The sequence below is a fragment of the Cheilinus undulatus genome, linkage group 6 (assembly GCF_018320785.1).
Source record: "Cheilinus undulatus linkage group 6, ASM1832078v1, whole genome shotgun sequence".
Lineage (NCBI taxonomy): Eukaryota > Metazoa > Chordata > Actinopteri > Labriformes > Labridae > Cheilinus > Cheilinus undulatus.
In genome coordinates this window covers 12792270-12813063 of record NC_054870.1, presented here as the reverse complement: position 1 = coordinate 12813063, position 20794 = coordinate 12792270, and the positions used below count along the sequence as shown (strand labels likewise).

Sequence of the window (20794 nt, the reverse complement as noted above, 5' to 3'; positions counted from 1 at the left end):
AACAATTAGATAAACTAATTTCTTCATGTATTTGGAGTAATTCAAACCCCAGAATGAAGAAAATGTATTTGGAGGTTCCTAAGGAGGCAAGGGGGTTAGGCTTGCCTAACTATATCTTTTAGTATTGGGCCGCAAATATTGTTAAATTTTTGTACTGGAAATTTACCTACAAAGAGGGTTTAGACTGGGTGAAAATGGAACTTCTGTCCAATCCAATACCAATTCTTACCTCACCTCTACCATGTAATCAAAATATAAATGTAACAAACCTGGTGGTTAAAGCTTCATTGAAAATATGGTTGCAGTTCAGGAGGCACTTTAAATTAAAACAGGCCATTGAGTTTTTTCAGGTAGCAGATAATCCTTTCTTTGCATCCTCTGTGATTGATAACGCATTTCAACTCTGGCATAGAAATTGTTTGTTTTTTTCTGTGATCTCTTTACAAATGACACATTTTCCTCATTGAAACCTTTACAGAGAACATAACATACTCAGATCACACTTTTTTGGTATCTTCAGATACGAAGTCTCACAAAGAAATTGTTCCCATCATTCCCAAACCCACCACCTAAAAGTCAGATGTGATTCTAGAGCTAGGCCCCTTTGGCAAGAAACATATATTTACAATTTTGCATTGATACAGGGATTGATGCAGATATCCTGGGATAAGATGAAAACTGCATGGGAGATTGACTTGGGTGTAGAACGCTCCCAGGAGGCATGGAAGGACTGTCTAATTCGTATACATACTTCTTCACTGTGCTCTGCTGCTCATCCCACAATGCATGTTCCTGACAAACGTGGCACCATTTAAAAGGGTAATAAACAGGCTTTCAAACGGTATAAGATTTATTGCCAAGAAGCATTGTTACAACAAAGAAATAATCTACCAAACACAAATTTCTTTACTTTTTTGTGCTAAGTTTTATATAAATGTGCTCACTCAGAGCTTCTGTACACTGATGACTTTTAGCCCCCATAACTTGGGACCCTCTGAAAACAGCTCAATGAGCTACTTTTTAGCTAGTACTTTGAGCTACTTTTTTCCGCCTCCTAAATGATAACCACTGGTCTAAGTATTGTCTAGATTGATTGTGCTGATGGTGTTGGTGTCATTGTTCTCCTTTCTGCAACAGCACACAGAGGTCAAAAGTTTGCCAACAGCCCCCTTTCTGATGAAAACATACAGAAGTAAGTCTGCAAGTGGACTAAGTTTTACAAATATGTGGGCCAGGAAAATTAGAGTGAGGTCAAACGCGTATGTTTTGGCAGTGAAAAAAATAATACTAGGCAGGAACAGCAGAGTATAAATCAGCAGCACCAGGACTAAGATTGCCACGATTCTCCATTTTTCTTCAGAGGGGACTGAGACCGAAGTGGAGAGGGCTCTGAGGGTCCCAACCAGGAAGAATATGAACAGTGGGAAGGGGGTGATGAGGAAGATGGACAGGATGATGTCTGTGACAAACAGAGTAATCCAGGGAAACACAGTAAAAATCAAGACAAGAGGTATGATCCAGACTACAACACAGACCGCCACAGTGATCCTGATGGTTCGTCTGAAGCGGTACCACAGTGGGTGGGCAATGACCAAATATCTGCAAAACAAGATGGACATATTATCTCTGAAAAGATGCACAACACTACAGTAATACTATATTTAATACCATTTTAATAGATAGCTACCTTTCCAGTGAAATACACACCATGAAGCCAATACTAGTTAACTGGCCAAATTTGTAAATAGAGTTCACAGTGTTATCTATCATATCTTCCTTAGGTTTGGACTCCCAAACAATCATACAGCAGAGCTGAATAAGGTCAGATATGAGAAGATTGATGATGTAGATTGGAGCCACATGATCATTCTTTACCTGGAGAAAAATATAGAAACAGAAGATAAGGAAGTTATAAATGCATTCTGAAGTCCTCAAGGCAGAATGGACATTAACCTCTTCACAGCTACTGCAGTAAAAGACTTGTGTACATTTTCAGCAAAGCTTCATTCAGCATGTCTTGAGTTTATATACACAAGCTGTAACCTTCTCTTCCCTGTATACTTTCTGTGTATTGCAAATGGGATCTACACGAACTACAAAAGAAACTAGGGCTGTAAGCAGCACTGAAGGGCCCTTGCACCCTGATGGACGTCAGGGTGTGGTGCAACTGGCCATGTGTGTGGTAATAGTGGGGTGTTAGCAAACCTGTGCAGTGTGCTGCAGCCAACAGAGAGACTGTGTAGATCCTCCTTTGAGTGCCCTTACATTTAAAAAAAGGCACAAGCACTTTGTTTATGAGGTAGTACTGACCCGCTACAGTAGGTGGCAGTGGGACAAAGGAAGCTGCTGATAAGTTGATGGGATCAGGGCAGGACAATTTATCATTTAAATTCAACGACTATAGAACACATGATGTAAGTGGTGCCTGTGGCATTGTGCAGTAGGTGGCGCTTCGGCAAACCATAAAATAAACATTTAATGGTTAAAAGGGCAGACCTTGATCATACCTGTAAAATTTGAAATGACTTGGATGTTTAAAAGTACAGTTTTGTCCCTTCCCGTTGCCAGTAGGGGAGCTCGAGCAAAACATCAAAATAAACCTCCCAGCGTGTGGAGGGGCAGATCCTCATCATACATGTGAAATTTGAATGAAATCAGATGTTTCATTTAAGCAGGAGGCCAACGTCCTACGCCACACTGCCAATTTCAAAATGGCTGTGTGCTGCAGCATGGCAGAGATCATGTTTATCCTCCCACAAATGTCAATAATTAAAAAAAATGAGCACAGGGCATTTTGTGTATGTGGTAGTACTCCCCCTCAACAGTAGGTGGCAGAGTGACGAAGTTGGATGCTGATTTGTAGAGGTAATCAGAGAAGGACTATTTATCATATAAAATAAAACATATTTTATTTTGAGGTGCTACTGGCATTTAAACATTTAAATCTGAAACATATCAATGTTGGGACAGATATTGAGGACTTCAGGTCAAAATCACAGCATGACAGGTTCAACACATCAAGAGGAATACAGAAATGACCCGTTTGGGTCATTTCCAGTTGGCAGCAGAGGGCGCTATGATGAGCTGTTTGTATGTGGGCGTGCTCAGTGTGATACTTCTGTGTTGCCATAAAAATTTGTAGACCAAAGAATGATCTCCCCTGCAGTTACATCAGTTTTCAGTGAATGATTTTCCAAAAAGAAGCATTATTTTCAAATTCTGGTGAAGCTGATCAGGATTTCAGCATGGGTCCAAGAGGCTTTTTTGTAGGCATGATCATGATCCATATTCACCGAGGTTGGTGCCCGGGCCCTGATAAAGATTTGTACTGTTTGCCACAAGGAGAGTTCAGTAGTAGTATTAAATAAAAAGTCAGCTGAAGTTTATGGGACAAGCGTCACCTTTTATGGCAGTCAGTAAAAAAGCAAATCAGATAGATAGACACAGTAGTGTGTATAAATTAAAAAAAACAAAACAAAACAAGGGATCAGGGAGCCGATGGCTCAGTGGATAGGTTTCTCTATGAGATGATTCTGTTAGCATCATGCTACGTATGGATTAGCGTCCTCTTTAACCAGTAGTACGTTGTGCAGTTTTCACCCTAGTCATACACAATGTTTAAGTGGCACGACTCTCTTTGAAGTCAGGCCAACATTCAGCTTCATTGTACGCTGTTTCTGGTGTAGTGTAGGGGACATGATGGCTGACCATGACCCAATCAGCTGTCCCAAACCTTGGAGCATATTTAACTTTGTAAATATCCATCATTATCTTAAATCGCTATGTAAATAGTAGGAACGCCTAACTGATGTACGGTCTCTGGCCATAATAAAGAAAATAAACAAGCAAGAATTAGTCCTACCTGCATACAGTGCCATAAAAATATATTTGCCCCTTTCCTGATTTCTTCTTTTTTTTGGTTGTGCATATGTGTTACACTTAAATGTTTCAGATCATCAAAGAATTTTTATATCAGACTAAGGCCGGCCACACACTAGACGATTTTTTAATCTGAAACGATTTTAAAACTGTAAGAGACCACAGACTTCAGGACAATTTCCAAAGATTTTTCATCTTTAATCCTCTGAACGCACACACTAGACGACTCAGCCAGACTGTCAGATCACTGGAGACCACACACTTGCCGACCTGCCTATGACCTTGCGTGATCACGTGACTTCAGAAAGAAAAAACAACCCGGATGTCTGTCGATACCGTCTTGCTGTCTCTCCACAACAGGCTGTCCTGGCAAGCGTTACAGGTGCAGCAACAATCATAAAACAGGGGAAAGACTCAGGACGAAATGGAATGGCTGGAATTAAGGTACCGTTGTGTTCATGGTTGTGAGCGGTGAAAGTACGTGTGATTCGTCTGGTGACACTACCTGGTGTGCTCGATCTCATTGGTTGTTGTAGGTACTCTGTCAGCGGCACTACGACCTAGAACTGTAAATATCAAACATGTTTGATATTTACGATTCCGGGTCTGGGAGGGTACGACGCGATTTGGAGCAGTAAGTGAATCGTGTTGACACCACACACATGCAGACTACTCAGACAAATAGCCCAAACGTCTGCTATGAGGCTCCAGGAGGTATACGCCCCCACGATCGTCAGGGAAGTCAAATCTTGGCTAAAATTGGGCTTAAAATCTTGTAGTGTGTGGCTGGCCTAAGATAACCTGAGCAAATAGAAAATACAGTTTTAAATGCTGATTTAATTTATTAAAGAGAAAAAATAATAACTAAATTATTTCTACATGAACTGTACAAGTCTCAACAGTACTTCATCCAAATAACATGAAACCCAACAACTCTGCCTGATACAGAACCCTAAAAGACAAAAGACACCGACAGTAAACAAATAAAGACATAGTATACATACCAGAGAGTAGAGAGCATAGATGGCCATGAGTATCAAAGGGAGACCGATACAAATGATGATGCATGTCACTACATGTATGATGAAGACTTTTTTGTTGTACTCAAGCACAAGGTCATCATAGTCGTAGTCAATGGTTTCATTTAGGAGGCTGGTGTTAGCAGAGATGTTTGCCATTCTTCACAGTGAAACCTGAAATTATAGAGATCAAGATTTAGACAAAAAAACATTGCATGACTACAATGATTAGTAAAATTAAAGTCCCTGTAAAGTGATTAAAAAAAATCTTTATTTTAGGGTTTTTTTTTGTATGACGGGCCACTGTGTTATGGACCACCAGGCCATATTTCAGTCATGAGAAACATCTCTAATGTTAAAAAAATTAAGGTTCAAAATCATTAACATTCCTCCAATCAACTTTTGAGAATCTGGAAAAGTCCTGCCCTTTCCAAACGCTTTCTATGGAAGCTTTCCCAGTTAAATGTGAACAATAGTCATGCAATAGATACATGAAACAGTCTATCTGGCAGGTCAGGTTAGCTGTTTAGGACCTGTGTCCATAGACAGCTTTTTAAATTTTTTTTATTTTGCTATGATACAAAACTTGAATCCCTCTTTCCTCAGTACAGTTGTACTATTGTTTAAAGATAGCTCTATGTGCTTCATATTTCCGTATTTAGAGGAGATATTACACAGAAGACATGCAGCCAATGTAAGGGAATCCTATCCTGACACAGACTGCTGTGCCACAGTCAAAACTTTACTGCCATAGTCTAAAGGCGGCCTTACACCTAACGACTTTTCCTCTTATTTCGAAGATGCAGATAAGATACCACAGTCCGAGTACAAACATGGTAGTCTTGCTAAAGTTGCAGCTTGCTTCTGTTGTCTCAGTCGTTAGGTGTAAGGTGGTCATAAGACTCAATTTGAACAGTTTTAAGGCAGTCTTTCTTCAGTCTTGGTGTTATGACAATATTGAATGTGTTTGACGTATTTATTTGGTCTGGTCTTATGCAAATTGTTTATCTCAGTGACGTAACTGTCATCCGTTATTTGTCTGCCTTGTCATTCCAGGCTGACATAACAGGTAAGGTAAACCTCCATTGAGATTTTTAAAGTAGAAGTCCAATCAGTTTGTTTCTGTGGTGAGACTACTTATGATTTCATTCGTAACTTTTATTCTGAAGTGTTTCTGGGATAGTTCTTCAGTTGTTGCTATAACATGTAAAGCTGCTTCAGTGTGTAACTTTCCTTTCTACTCTATGTACAGTGCTTAACAAATTTATTAGACCACTTGTCAAAAAAACGAAAAAACATAAATATTTAAGAAATCTGTAAAAAAACTTGTTTAAAACTAAAAATTGTAATGTTATTTATTTGGCAAATAACAAACTGAAACAACTAAATAGTCCTTTTTCACACATAATAACCAAAAAACTTCAGATTTTGTATGACCTCCTTTGGCATTGATAACAGCTTACATTCTTGCTGGCATTGTTTTTATGTACTTTTCCACAGTCTCTTTTGTTATTGAGTTCCAAATAGTTTCTAGCTGTTCCCACAGACATGCTTTAGATGGATCTTTTGTGCTATCAATCTTTAAATCTACTAAATACCAAATTTGTTCAATAGGACTCAAATCTGGACTTTCACTTGGCCAGTCCATCAGTTCCAGTACTCCAGATTCCTTTTTCTTGGTCAAATAGTCTCCGCGCTTTGAAGTATGCTTGGGGTTTATGGAGCTATTATTGTTGCAAAAGTATTTGCAAATGCGTACAAAGATCTGCACACAAATCCACAAATGCGTGCACAACTCCACAAATGCGTGTACAGATCTGCAAATGCGTGCACAAATCCACAAATGTTTGTACAGATCTGCAAATCCATGTAAAGATTTGCAAATGTGTGCAAAGTTTTGCAAATTTGTACAAAGATCCACAGATGTGTGCACTAATCTGCAAATATGTAGACCAATTTGTATTTGTGGACTTAGTTCATTTTTCGTTCAATTGGCTGTCATACACACGTGACTTTTGCGACACTTGTACCGCGCATGATTTGTGCGTGTATTGAGATCTGTAAGCGTGAAGGTTGGGTCTGTTGCCCTCAGCACAGGCTCACAGGCAAGGCTGCCTTTCTCATCACACAGGAGGCAGCAGTTAAACTTAGTAATGGCTCTATATAACGTCGGTGTGGAAGGAGAAATGTTATCGTATTATACTGTTATTATTATTCATATTTTGATTGAAAAAGTGAATAAAATAATGACTTCCTTATCTCCAAAATCGTGTCAGAGCAGTGGTTGAATTGCCATCTCTACAAGACAGAGTTTTATGTGTTGTATTTAACAGAAATCCCCATTATGACGCTGTTTGAGCAATAAGATCGATAGAGTGGTCTTTAACATTTATACTTATATAAATAACAGGGGAAGACAAAGATTGACGGCCATGCAAGGAGCTGTACGGCACCCACCAATGCTGACATCTAATTTACATTACTCCACTGACACTGGGTGTGTTGGTCAGGTGGCTGAGTGGCAATATCACAGACTTTCAGTCACCCAGTTGTGGGTTTGAATCTTGGTATATCCTTAATATTTATTTCTTTTTACCTGGCCAGAAAACATAGAGAACTTGAAAATTTGCTTTAATGTGACGGATTATTCATTTCATCCATTACAGTTTGCACTAAACAGTCATTTTAGTATTTTGATCATTTGCGCTGACATCACGCCGATAGTTCTGTCAGCTGCCCTTAAAATAGCACATCGCTCTGCAGTCCTGTGAGCAAAGGAATCCAAACATAAAAATGTAAAAGCTCAAGTTCTGCTGTGGCTACCAGAAAAAACTCTGAAATTAAAGACCTCAGAGTCACCTGACTCTGCCCAATGTGGTGCTGATCCTGGACCTACAGCACAAACGGCGACAGTGTGATGACTCTGTCTGTCATGATCTCTGTTCTGATTCCAAGTGTTTTTCCTGTGTTTATTCTGTGTAGTTCAGTTCATGTAGTGTTTAGTTCTTGATCCCTCGTGTTTTCCTTTGTTTATTCTGTGATTTCCATGTTTCTAGTTTTACTTTGTATTTCGGTTCCTAGTTTGCATATTCTAGTCTTTAGTTAATCCCTGTGCTTCAGTTCTTTAGTTTTATCTGCATTTTGGATCCCTCGTCTTTTGTTTCTGGATTTTTGCCACCCTGAACTTGTGACATTGTTCACTCTACCGGTCATCTACTCCCGCCCGCGCATGCGCGGATTTTGGCCTGATGCTGATTCAATGAAAGCAGCGTTTATCCAGCTGATCAAGTGGCTGAGTGGCAATATCACGGATTTACATTCACATAGTTGTGGGTTTCAATTTTGCAATATAATATATTACAATATAAATTCTATAAATTTACTTCTTATTACCTGTTTGTTTTTTTGCTGGTAACTACTATGCACTGATCATGAATTCAATCACTCAGGCCAGGAAATATACGCAGTGTTTGTTATGCTGGAAAGTCTGAGATACTGCCACTCAGCCACTTGATCAGCTGGATGAACGCTGGATGCTTTCATTGAATCAACATCAGGCCAAAATCCGTGCATGCGCAGGCGGGAGTAGATGACAGGTAGAGTGGACAAAGAGTCATCACGCTGTCACCGTTTGTGCTGCAGGTGCAGGATCAACAGCACCACACTGGGCAGAGTCAGGTGACTCTGAGGTCTTTAATTTCAGAGATTTTCTGGTGGCCACAACAGAACTTTAACGTTTACATTTTTATGTTTGGATTCTTTTGCTCATGGGACTGCAGAGTGATGTGCTATTTTATGGGCAGCTGACAGAACTATCAGTGTAATGTCAGAGCAAATGTTAAAAATATTAAAATGACTGTTTAGTGCGAACTGTAACGGACTGAAATGAATAATTCGTTAGGCCAATCATTTTGATCACACTTAAAAGCAAATTTTCAAGTCCTATATGTTTCTTGGCCAGATAATAAGAAATAAATATTAAGGATATTGCAAGATTCAAACCCCCAAGTAGGTGAACGAAAGTCTGCGATGTTGCCACTCCGCCACCTGACCAACACATCCAGGGATCTATTTTTCGTGGCGCAGGGTGGAGGAGCGTGGCACACCCCGTGCAGTGGTAATTTCGTCCGGCGCACCACCGTGCGCAGGCAATTTGGTAGACCGGGCTGCGCCGAGATGGGTGTGGCGGTGCACCAGGGGGAGATGTCGACAGATTCAGCTTAGTGCAGTGACAATTTCGTGCCAAAACACTGCGCGGAAGGTGCACTGAAAGCCCGCCAGCTCCAACCTGGTCTATTCTCGGCGCAGGCGAAGCGCGCCCAGTGTAGTGGTAATTTGGCTGACAGGCGCGCAGTGCGCACACGTCACCAAAACCTCACAGGCAGGTTTCCAGAGTGTCAGGCACATTTCAATGCAATAAACAATCACAGCCACCACTATTTAATGTAACAGTCTGAACCAGCATATACATTTGTATCTATATAAATTGTCCCGTCACATCTGATGTCAGATCAAAGATGTTTGTCAAGTGTAATTGAAACTCAACCTGATGGCAGCTGGGAGTGATAAAAACTAGCGAGTTCACATCTCTCAGCCAACCACAAACAGCCACGGCATCAGATACGGAGTATATATTCGGCTTCTCTCATCTCATGAAATTCAAAAGAAAAGAAAAAAGAGAGAGACGCTCACTGAATAAATGTAAGTCAGTCGGTGTCTTAAGGATTTACCTGTGATTGCCCATATTTCTGTTTTAATCTTTATTCTTAACGTGATCCAAAAGATGGAGTACATTATTGCAAGGAGGATGAGGATGAGATACCAGGAGAGAATATATCACCAAAGGTTGTCCTATTTAGTGATGACAGAGCAGGAATGCAGGTGGATCACAAGCATGATGCCTGGATTAGCCTGCTGCTGTGTTTAATGTAATTGTCACTTCATTTTGTACTCCTATTCATGACACAGGAACAGATTACATCTGTCTCGCGAGGTGGTCCACACGGTGACGTGCATCGTTGCCTCTGATGCGCAGCCCGGTGGCCACTGTGTGCCTTCTTTGCTCTGACAGCTTTTTTTTTGGCCCTTCTCCTTACGTCATTGAACCGTTTTTTTACATTGGGCAGTGGTTCTCAGAATATCTGGGCAAACTTGATTGACAATATTAGTAATTTCCTCCCAGGCAGTTTTTGCATCATCAGCCCGTGGAGGTCTGTTAGCATTACCATATATTCTGGTACTGTGAGCTTGGACCTCCCGGACCAGCACATCAGTTTCCTCCTGGGAGAAGTTTGGCCGCCTGGAGCTGCTGCTGCTGTCTTCGTCCATGGTGGTGGTGAGGTGAAATTGGTACTGCGCCTTGCCCACAGCGCATTTAAAGGCAAGGAGAGGCGTTCATTTGATTAGTGAAGTTTACACTCGGCTGTGTTAAACCCACTCATGCCTTCTCTCCTCCCTCTTTGCCACTTACACCGGTGGGAGGGATGGAGCCGTGAGTGCGCTGTGCTGCGCCGGACTGCGCCGTGCACGAAAATTGCAAAATGCCCTGGACACACCCCGTTGGTGTGCGCCTGGTCTACGAAAATCAAGCCCCCAGTGTCAGCGGAGTAATGTAATTTAGATGTCAGCATTGGTGGGTGCTGTTCAGCTCCGTGCATGGCCGTCAATCTTTGTTTTCCCCTGTTATTTATATAAATATAAATGTTACAGACCACTCTGATAGGAAGGTGATAGGAAGCGATTGGTTTCAGTTTTTATTTCCCAAGGGTGTGCAACCAAATATTAAGTTGAGGGTGCCAACAGTTTTGTCTGGCCCATTTTTTGAGTTTTGTGTAAAATTATGTCAATGTTGTCTTTTTCCTTCGGATTTTATGTGTTGTTCCAATGCACATAAAGGCAATAAACACATGTATACCAAAACATTTGTTGATTGCAACAATTTCTGGGAGAAATTATGTATTTTCAGGAAAAATTCCAGGGGTGCCAGCATTTTCGTCCATGACTGTGCCTATACACAAGTAAATTCTCTCAAAAGCTTCCCAGATTCATCCTCCTTATGATAGATATTGTTTTAGTAATATTTTGAAGTTATTTATGTTAGTGGTGAGTTTCATATGTTTAGGCAGAGAATTCCATTCTTTTATACCTCTATAAGCAACAGTATTTTTGATGGCGTTAGTTCTTGCTCTTGGCATTGTAAAATTTCCCACAGCTGCATGTCTGGTGATGTATTTATGATTTTCTGTGCTGAAAGACAGATTCTTGAACAGAATAAAAGGTGATTTCGTGATAGAAACATTTCTGGTGAATATGATCAGTGAGTATAATAATCTGTCTTTGACCAAAAGCCAGTTCAGTTGTTCATGCATCAAAATGATATTTGTTCTATAGTTGCACCTAAGTACTGTACATGCTGCTCTATTTTGCATAATTTGTAGTTTTTTAAGCATTTCTCCAGAGGCATTCAACCAAACTGCTGGGCAGTAGTTAAGATATGTTAGTAAAAGTGCTTGTATTGCATTACTCATTATATTTTGAGTCAGAAATGTACCGTGTCTCCTCAAAGTATATATACCTCTACCCATTTTTGCAATTATACTATTGATATGAGTTTTCCATGATAATTTGTTATCCACCTTTACACCCAGAAGTTTGGTCTCTAATACTTTATTTACAGTGATGTCATCAATTTTGATGTTAAACACTGTATTATTGTCAGTAATGTGATTTGACCCAAGAATCATGCAGTTGGTTTTTGATATATTCAGCACTAGCTTATTTGTCTTCACCCATTGAACTACAGCTTGCAATTCCTTGTTTAAAACAATTTGTAAGTCATTGTGTGTTGCTGCTGATGCGTAAATGGTTGAATCATCAGCGTACATTACTATGTTAGCTTTATCCAAGACATATGGTAAATCATTTGTGAAAATGGTGAATAGTAATGGACTAAGACAACTGCCTGTGGTACTGCACATGTTATAGTTTTGATTTCCAAGAAGCTGCCATTAAAAAACACCGTCTGTGTTCTGTTTGATAGATAACTGTAAAACCAGGTGAGCGCAGATTGCTCAAAGCCGTAACAGGCAAGTTTTTTTTTTAATAATATATCATGGTCAATAATGTCAAACGCTGCAGAGAAGTCAAGAAATACCGCACCAACTCTGTTTTTCTTTTCAATTTCTCTGAGCCAGTCATCAGACATGTGAGTCAGCGCCATGGCAGTGGAGTGACTCTTTCTGTATGCATGTTGAAAATTACTGATTAGGTTAGTGGTGGAAAAATAGCTATTAATTTGTTCATATACAATAGATTCTAACATTTTACCTAATACCGGTAAAATACTTATGGGACGACTATTCGAACTAGAGAGAGGCAGTTTCTTGTTTTTTGGAAGTGGGATTATTGTAGCCTGTTTCCATGCTTGTGGGCATGTACAGCATGTAAAGCTTAGATTGATGATATGTGTGAGAGAAGGAGAAATATAATCAGCAGCTAGCTTGAGGAGTTTGCCATCAAGGCCATCAACACCCGGTGGTTTGTCTTTACAGGTGATCAGGAAGTTCTTTATCTTATTTATGTTTACTTTTTCTAGTTTAAACCTGGAGTATTTGTTATTCATGATTTTATTTTTTATCAATAGGGGAGATAAATCATGACTTAAATCAGGCATATCTTGTCTTAGTTTGTCTAGTTTAAAATAATCATTGAGATAATTTGCAATATCTGTGGGTTTAGTAATAAATGTATCATGTGCCTCCAGAAAAGGTGGATTAGTTTTATTTTTCCTACCTGTTAGATGATTGAAAACATTCAATAATTTTTTACCATCATTTCCTACCTCTTTAACTCGTTTTTCAAAATAAATTTTCTTTTTTTTTCTTGTTTAGTTTGGTGACAGAGTTTCTCAATTTGCAATATAGGTCCCACTCACATTTATTTCCTGTTATGATAGCAGTTTTTTTCCGCTGATCTCTCATTTTCATAGCATCTTTAATTTCTTTGTCAAACCAGGGTGTTATGGTATTCCTGACAGTAGACTTCTTTAATGGTGCATGTTTGTCAACTAGAGGTATGAATAAGTTATTAAATTTCAATAAGGCTATTTCAGGATTGTTTGCAGATAACACTTCTCTTTTACATCATCAATAAATTTATCATGATCAAACATTTTATATGATCTTCTCAATATTACTGTGGGTCCAGGTCTACTCACCTTAGAGTTCAATACAATTTTAATCAAATTATGATCACTGCTGCCAACAGGAACAGACAACACCTTATTACACAGCTCAGGAGAGTTTGTAAAAATATAATCAATACAGGTGGATGTCTTAGTCCCATCATTCTTAACACATATTCTTGTAGGTACATTTATGACTTGAGTAAGTCCACATGTGTTAGTGGCACTCAGTAATTTATTCTTCATTTGGCAGTTTTTAGAAAACCAGTCAATATTAAAATCACCCATAAAGGAAAGGTCCTGACCCACAGTCATATTGTTCTCCAACATTTCACAGATTTTGTCTAGATAGTCACTGTTAGCACTTGGTGGTCTGTAACAGCAACCTAGGAGTATAGCTTCCAGTGAGGTAGATGAACTTCAACCACAGTATTTCAATGCCATACTGCATCATGTCTGTTCTAATTCTTACTGGCAAGTGATTCTGAATATAAAAAGCTACTCCACCACCAGGGCATGTGAGCGGAGTGGAGCGATGAGATTTCCCGCTCCTCGCTCACAGAGCTGTTCCTTGTTCCATGCCGCTCCGCTCATTATCACTCCACCTTCCACTCAAATTTCTACCCGCTCCACTCCAATCACTCACTGCTCACTCAACGACAACACGGAAGCGCATTACCATTACCATCTTCTCGGTTTCAGACACTGGGAAATACTGATGTTTTTTAAAAAATGACGATGGTGTTAATATTAGTATATCAACACTGTGCAGGCATCTCAAGTCTCTCGGATTATTCCGGCGGAAAGCCCAGTCTGACGTGCTGGATGTCGCTGTCTCTCTGCAGGAGCCGTGAAACCAACAAGGGATGCTTCACGGATACAAATTCTTGTAGAAGCATTCTGGGTGAGACATGCTTCAGACGCATGGTGTGAGCGGTACCGGAGCGAAATTGGAGCGGGATGGAGCGCAAGATAAGGTGCCGGTCCAGCTTTTTTGAAAAAAAAAAAAAATGCTCCGCGCTCTGGCCAAAATCCTTCCGCTCACGCTCCCCGCTCGCTCCCTCTCCGCTCCGCTCACATGCTCTGTCCACCACCATATCTATTTCTATCATTTCTGTAAATGACGAAACCTTTAATATATAGTTCCGTATCCTCAAATGATGAGTCCAGGTGAGTTTCTGAAATAGCAAGTATATGCAGATTGTACTCAAATAGCAGATTAGTGACTTCATTGATTTTGTTCCTGAGACTGTTTATGTTAATAAGTGCAATTCTTAGACCTCTTTTTGGTAGTTTGTGTTGTGAAGTGATTGTGCTTGTCATAACAACTGTTAAAAACAAGAGTTCTTTTATGTAGTCATACCTTTATTGCTATTCTTGGATTACTTTGGAGTGCTGGAGCAAGGATGGATGATTAGTTTGTCATGTCTGAGGTAGGCGATGTCTCCTCTTTCACGTGCAGCTCGCAACTTTGGAATCAGTTCTTTTCATTTTAAACACACAGCGTCTGTGTAGTCCTCAATGATAAATATTTTTGTGCCCTTGAGATTTTTTGCTATTTGCATAACTGCAGCTTTGTCTTTGTAACGGAGGAATTTGACAACAGTAGATCTTGGTCTATCTCCATCAGCTCCAGGTTTACCTTTGCGGTGTGCACGCTCCACCTCCATCTCCCTCTGCTGCAGTTTCTGCTTCAAGATGTCTTTCACTTTCTCCTCAGAATCAGTCCATGATTCACCAGGGAATTCAGATATTCCATCAATCACAATGTTGTTTCTCCTCGATTGACCTTCCAGGTACTCTTGTTTGTCAATGATGACTTGTAGACTCTCACATACTCTCATGATGTAATTTTCTGTGATTTTTGGACTGTTCAGACTGTTTTGCTTGAGTGATTTTGAGTTCATCTACATCCTCCTGTGTGAATTGTATGCTTGATTTCAGATCTTGCATTTCTTTTGTGAGTGCGTCCAATCTGGTGTTCGGTGAGTCAATGATTACTTCAACAAAGTCTTTGAAGATGTCCTGTTGTTGTAATGGAGCAGTGAACACGGCTTTCACCAAGTCATTCACCTGAGTGAGTGATACATATTCCTCTTCTGCGTTTTTTTGCTTTGGTGGCATTTTCTCTGAGGGTTGACTGTAACAAGTTAGCGGTAGCAAGTTGGCAATAGCAGGTTAGCCTACCAGCACAGGCGTCAGTCAGCAGCAGTTTATAGTGGGCCAGAGAAACAGCGGTGGAAGTCAAGGTAGATGCTAGCTCCTGCTAGCCCACCCATACAGGTTAGTCCGTTAGCTCCATGATCCCGCTAGCTCAGGTTAGCACACTAGCTATTGACTCCAAAGCATACTTGACCACACTGTGAAACCACTTTATGTCTTTTCCTATTTGTCTCAAAGACCATCCAGCATCGTGAAATGCTTTAATGCGGGCTCTTTCATTTTCAGTGAGCTCTCCACGTTTTACCATTTTGAACAGGAATGAGGAATTTCAAACTGAATTCACCCAGATTTCAGCCGGCTCACTGGGCTTCTCTGAGAAGTCAGAAATTAATCAAGCATAACATTCAACCACTAAAACTCATTTTTCTGTTCGGGAATGCAAGTAAATAACTATAATTTGACATATTAATCAAGAAATAATAATATGCTTTACTTTTTTTTTGTTTGGTTGTTTTTTTTTTTTTTTTGTTTTTTTTTTTGTAAATCAGTAAATTTGAAAATTCATCGATAACATTTCTAGTTATATTTTAGCATTAAAAATATAATTTGGGTTAAAGAGCTTCTACATATTGGTGCATTAACCATTGCAGAAACATAAAAAATGATTTTGGTAATTACCAATGCTGTTAATTTAGGGCAGCTGTGGCATAAACCTTACTTTGGGTGGTGGTCTAATAAATTTGTTAAGCACTGTAAATGGTTTAAAAAGATCAGAATAAGATATTTTAACTTAAATGTGATCTCAGTCACCTTCTACATCTTGTTCTCTGTCCAAAAATTGTTGTTGTGAATTTCCCCCAGATCCATGATGGGTAATAATCTCAGGAGTTGTATTCTGGTCTTGTAGTTAGTGACCCACAGTCTTTGCAAATCATAGTCTGAGACTAAAATCTCAGCGACTTGCTAACAGATTGCCTTTAGATGTGAGAGGGTCTTAACCTGCTTCAATAGATAACATTTGGGAAAAGGCAGAGGCTTTGAAGAAAACTTGGAGTGTGATTGGATGAACATTCTGTCAGTCATTTCTCTACAGGCCAGTCAGAGCAACAAAACACATGACATAGCTGCTATCGAGCTGCATGTGCGCAGCTACTGAGGAATAACGTGAAACACTATTAAAAAAACTACTAAAGACATGTAAGTACTCGACTTTTATCTGGTTCTTTGTTCTTTGTTCTTCTTTTAATGAAGAAATGTCGTCAAGTTCTGATAAGACTGGTGCTTTGGCAGCATCCACACTAAACTCTTCCACCAATTGCACCGGCCTTCTGCTGCTGCTGCCTGTTTATGTCACGACTCTGCTGCGCCTGAAAAGTACTGCCCCTCGTCGCTGATTGGTCCTGTCACTTTCTAACCAGGCCCAAACGGTTCAAATGGGAGCTTTGCAAGATGGCTTTGCCAGTGAAAAACAAGGAAGTAGGCACATCCATCTGCTTTGCAAGGTTAAGAAGGTCTCAGATGTCAGTCTTTTTAGAGTCTTTTAGGAGTTTTAGCAAAGTCCTCTGGTGTAAGGCTAGCCTAATGCTGGGCTTACACCAAAAGATTTTCACAGTCACAGACTAAAAACTGAAAGTCATCAGTAAATTTTAGGAGTCTTGCTGGAGTCACAGCGCGCTCCCGTCATCTCTATCGTTAAGTTTAAGGTGACAATCTGCACTGTTTTATATCAGTCTTTTCCAAGTCTTGGACTTGCGATCATATCAAATGTGTTTGATATGATCGCAAGTTGCAGTGATGTAACACTATCAACAACAAATAGATGGGCACTGACAAAACTGGAAACAGGAAACCTGCTGGTCAAAACAACCACAAAAGTGGCAGAGCAGCATGGATGAACAAGAAACACCGGCAGAGAAACGTCGAAGTTCCCGACCAATATTAACCATCCAGAAAGGGGAGTGGCAGGTGGAGCTGTGGGCAGATCAGCCCAGCCTGTTTGATGTGAATTGTCCAACATATCACGACAGAGTGGCAAAAGAAAAGAGATGGACTGACATTGCATAAGCCCTTCAAAATACCTGGTAAATGTGCTAGCTATACTAACATGCTAATAACATAACCACTGTATTGAATGGCATTACGTGCTATTTAGCTCATGTTAGTGATGTTACATTATTAAGACCACAAATGAAAAACAGCAAATGAGGGAGTGAGAGAATGAGTGAGTGAGGAACTTAACTTTGTACAAGGAAAACAACTGTGTTTAATGCAACCCAATTCATGTTTCAGTTTCTGAGGTGAAGACAAGGTGTGTGTCTCTGAGGACACAGTTTGGCCATATCCTATGACCTCAACAGAGTGGAAGTGGAGAAAAGGCCCTCACTTCGAAACAGAAGTTGATCTTGAGAGGTTTGGACTTTCTCAAGCCATTTGTCCCCCCACCCCCGCAACACTGAGACCAGCCTTGTTGTGAGTGTTGAACATGCTCTTTACAATATATATATATATATATAATTTCTTTTAGGTTCCCTTCAATGTTCCCTGTGAAACACTCTTGTATTCATAATTTCTATTGTTGTACAGCACTTTGAATTGAATTTCTTGTCTGAAAGGTTCTATATAAGTAAAATTATAACGACTGTTTCAGTATAAAAAGTCATGTATTGACAGAGATTCATATCCCCCACTTACCAACCCCAACATTAACCCTAACGAAGCCTTTGACAGCAGTACTTTGGGGAGGAGCCCGAATGACACATATCTATCAGGGGAGTGGTCATGAAAGATCCCAGGCCTTCACATAGTTTGGGAGTGCTCCATTTGGCTAACGCTGACCCTAATAAGCACTAACAGTAAAACTAAATGATCCTAAAAAAAAAAAGCAGGACTTTGGGGAGGGGCCCCAGGGCATTAGGGGTGGGGTTTGGGTGGCTGCTATATATGAGGGGAGTGGTCCTGACGGATCCCAGGCCTTCACATACTTTGGGAGCGCTTGGTTTGGCTAACGCTGATCCTAATAAGCACTAACAGTAAAACTAAATGATCCTAAAAAAAAAAGCAGGACTTTGGGGAGGGGCTCCAGGGCGTTGGGGGTGGGGTTTGGATGGCTGCTATATATGAGGGGAGTGGTCCTGACAGATCCCAGGCCTTCACATACTTTGGGAGCACTTGGTTTGGCTAATGCTGACCCTAACCCTAACAGTAACCCTAAATGAGACTCAAAAAGCAGGACTTTGGGGAGGGGCCCCAGGGCGTTGGGGGTGGGGTTTGGGTGGCTGTTTTTTTTCATGTCAGTGGTCCTGACAGATCCCAGGCCTTCACATACTTTGGGAGCGCTTGGTTTGGCTAACGCTGACCCTAACCCTAACAGTAACCCTAAATGAGACTCAAAAAGCAGGACTTTGGGGAGGGGCCCCAGGGCGTTGGGGGTGGGGTTTGGGTGGCTGCTATATATGAGGGGAGTGGTCCTGACAGATCCCAGGCCTTCACATACTTTGGGAGCGCTTGGTTTGGCTAACGCTGACCCTAACCCTAACAGTAACCCTAAATGAGACTCAAAAAGCAGGACTTTGGGGAGGGGCCCCAGGGCGTTGGGGGTGGGGTTTGGGTGGCTGCTATATATGAGGGGAGTGGTCCTGACAGATCCCAGGCCTTCACATACTTTGGGAGCGCTTGGTTTGGCTAACGCTGACCCTAACCCTAACAGTAACCCTAAATGAGACTCAAAAAGCAGGACTTTGGGGAGGGGCCCCAGGGCGTTGGGGGTGGGGTTTGGGTGGCTGTTTTTTTTCATGTCAGTGGTCCTGACAGATCCCAGGCCTTCACATACCTTGGGAGCGCTTGGTTTGGCTAATGCTGACCCTAACCCTAACAGTAACCCTAAATGAGACTCAAAAAGCAGGACTTTGGGGAGGGGCCCCAGGGCGTTGGGGGTGGGGTTTGGGTGGCTGTTTTTTTTCATGTCAGAGGTCCTGACAGATCCCAGGCCGTCACATACTTTGGGAGCGCTTGGTTTGGCTAACGCTGACCCTAACCCTAACAGTAAAACTAAATGAGCCTTAAAAAAACAGGACTTTGGGGAGGGGCTCCAGGGCGTTGGGGGTGGGGTTTGGATGGCTGCTATATATGAGGGGAGTGGTCCTGACAGATCCCAGGCCTTCACATACTTTGGGAGCGCTTGGTTTGGCTAACGCTGACCCTAACCCTAACAGTAAAACTAAATGAGCCTTAAAAAAACAGGACTTTGGGGAGGGGCTCCAGGGCGTTGGGGGTGGGGTTTGGATGGCTGCTATATATGAGGAGTGGTCCTGACAGATCCCAGGCCTTCACATACTTTGGGAGCGCTTGGTTTGGCTAACGCTGACCCTAACCCTAACAGTAAAACTAAATGAGCCTTAAAAAAACAGGACTTTGGGGAGGGGCCCCAGGGCGTTGGGGGTGGGGTTTGGGTGGCTGTTTTTTTTCATGTCAGTGGTCCTGACAGATCCCAGGCCTTCACATACTTTGGGAGCGCTTGGTTTGGCTAACGCTGACCCTAACCCTAACAGTAACCCTAAATGAGACTCAAAAAGCAGGACTTTGGGGAGGGGTCTAGGGCGTTGGGGGTGGGGTTTGGGTGGCTGCTATATATGAGGGGAGTGGTCCTGACAGATCCCAGGCCTTCACATACTTTGGGAGCGCTTGGTTTGACTAATGCTGACCCTAACCCTAACAGTAACCCTAAATGAGACTCAAAAAGCAGGACTTTGGGGAGGGGCCCAGGGCATTTGGGGTGGGGTTTGGGTGGCTGGTATATATGAGGAGACTGGTCCTGACAGATTCCAGGCCTTCACATACTTTGGGAGCGCTTGGTTTGGCTAACGCTGACTCTAACCCTAACAGTAACCCTAAATGAGACTCAAAAAGCAGGACTTTGGGGAGGGGCCCCAGGGCGTTGGGGGTGGGGTTTGGGTGGCTGTTTTTTTTCATGTCAGTGGTCCTGACAGATCCCAGGCCATCACATACTTTGGGAGCGCTTGGTTTGGCTAACGCTGACCCTAACCCTAACAGTAACCCTAAATGAGACTCAAAAAGCAGGACTTTGGGGAGGGGCCCAGGGCATTTGGGGTGGGGTTTGGGTGGCTGTTTTTTTTTATGTCAGTGGTCCTGACAGATCCCAGGCCTTCACATACTTTGGGAGCGCTTGGTTTGGCTAACGCTGACCCTAACCCTAACAGTAACCCTAAATGAGACTCAAAAAGCAGGACTTTGGGGAGGGGTCTAGGGCGTTGGGGGTGGGGTTTGGGTGGCTGCTATATATGAGGGGAGTGGTCCTGACAGATCCCAGGCCTTCACATACTTTGGGAGCGCTTGGTTTGGCTAACGCTGACCCTAACCCTAACAGTAAAACTAGATGAGCCTTAAAAAAACAGGACTTTGGGGAGGGGCCCCAGGGCATTGGGGGTGGGGTTTGGGTGGCTGTTTTTTTTTATGTCAGTGGTCCTGACAGATCCCAGGCCTTCACATACTTTGGGAGCGCTTGGTTTGGCTAACGCTGACCCTAACCCTAACA

The 20794-nt window shown here is 41.6% G+C and overlaps 1 protein-coding gene across 1 annotated transcript in view; it reads right to left on the bottom strand.

The window, feature by feature from the left end:
• Window positions 1-562: 562 nt before the first annotated feature.
• LOC121510644 (G-protein coupled receptor 4-like) overlaps window positions 563-20794 on the bottom strand; it is a 28197-nt gene continuing 7965 nt past the window's right edge. Inside the window, exons 2-4 of the mRNA XM_041788786.1 lie at window positions 4884-5072; window positions 1688-1875; window positions 563-1599 (exon numbers count right to left, since the gene is read on the bottom strand). Coding sequence (XP_041644720.1) covers window positions 1074-1599; window positions 1688-1875; window positions 4884-5057 — 888 coding nt within the window. The 5' untranslated portion in view covers window positions 5058-5072 and the 3' untranslated portion in view covers window positions 563-1073. The remainder of the gene's footprint in view (window positions 1600-1687; window positions 1876-4883; window positions 5073-20794) is intronic.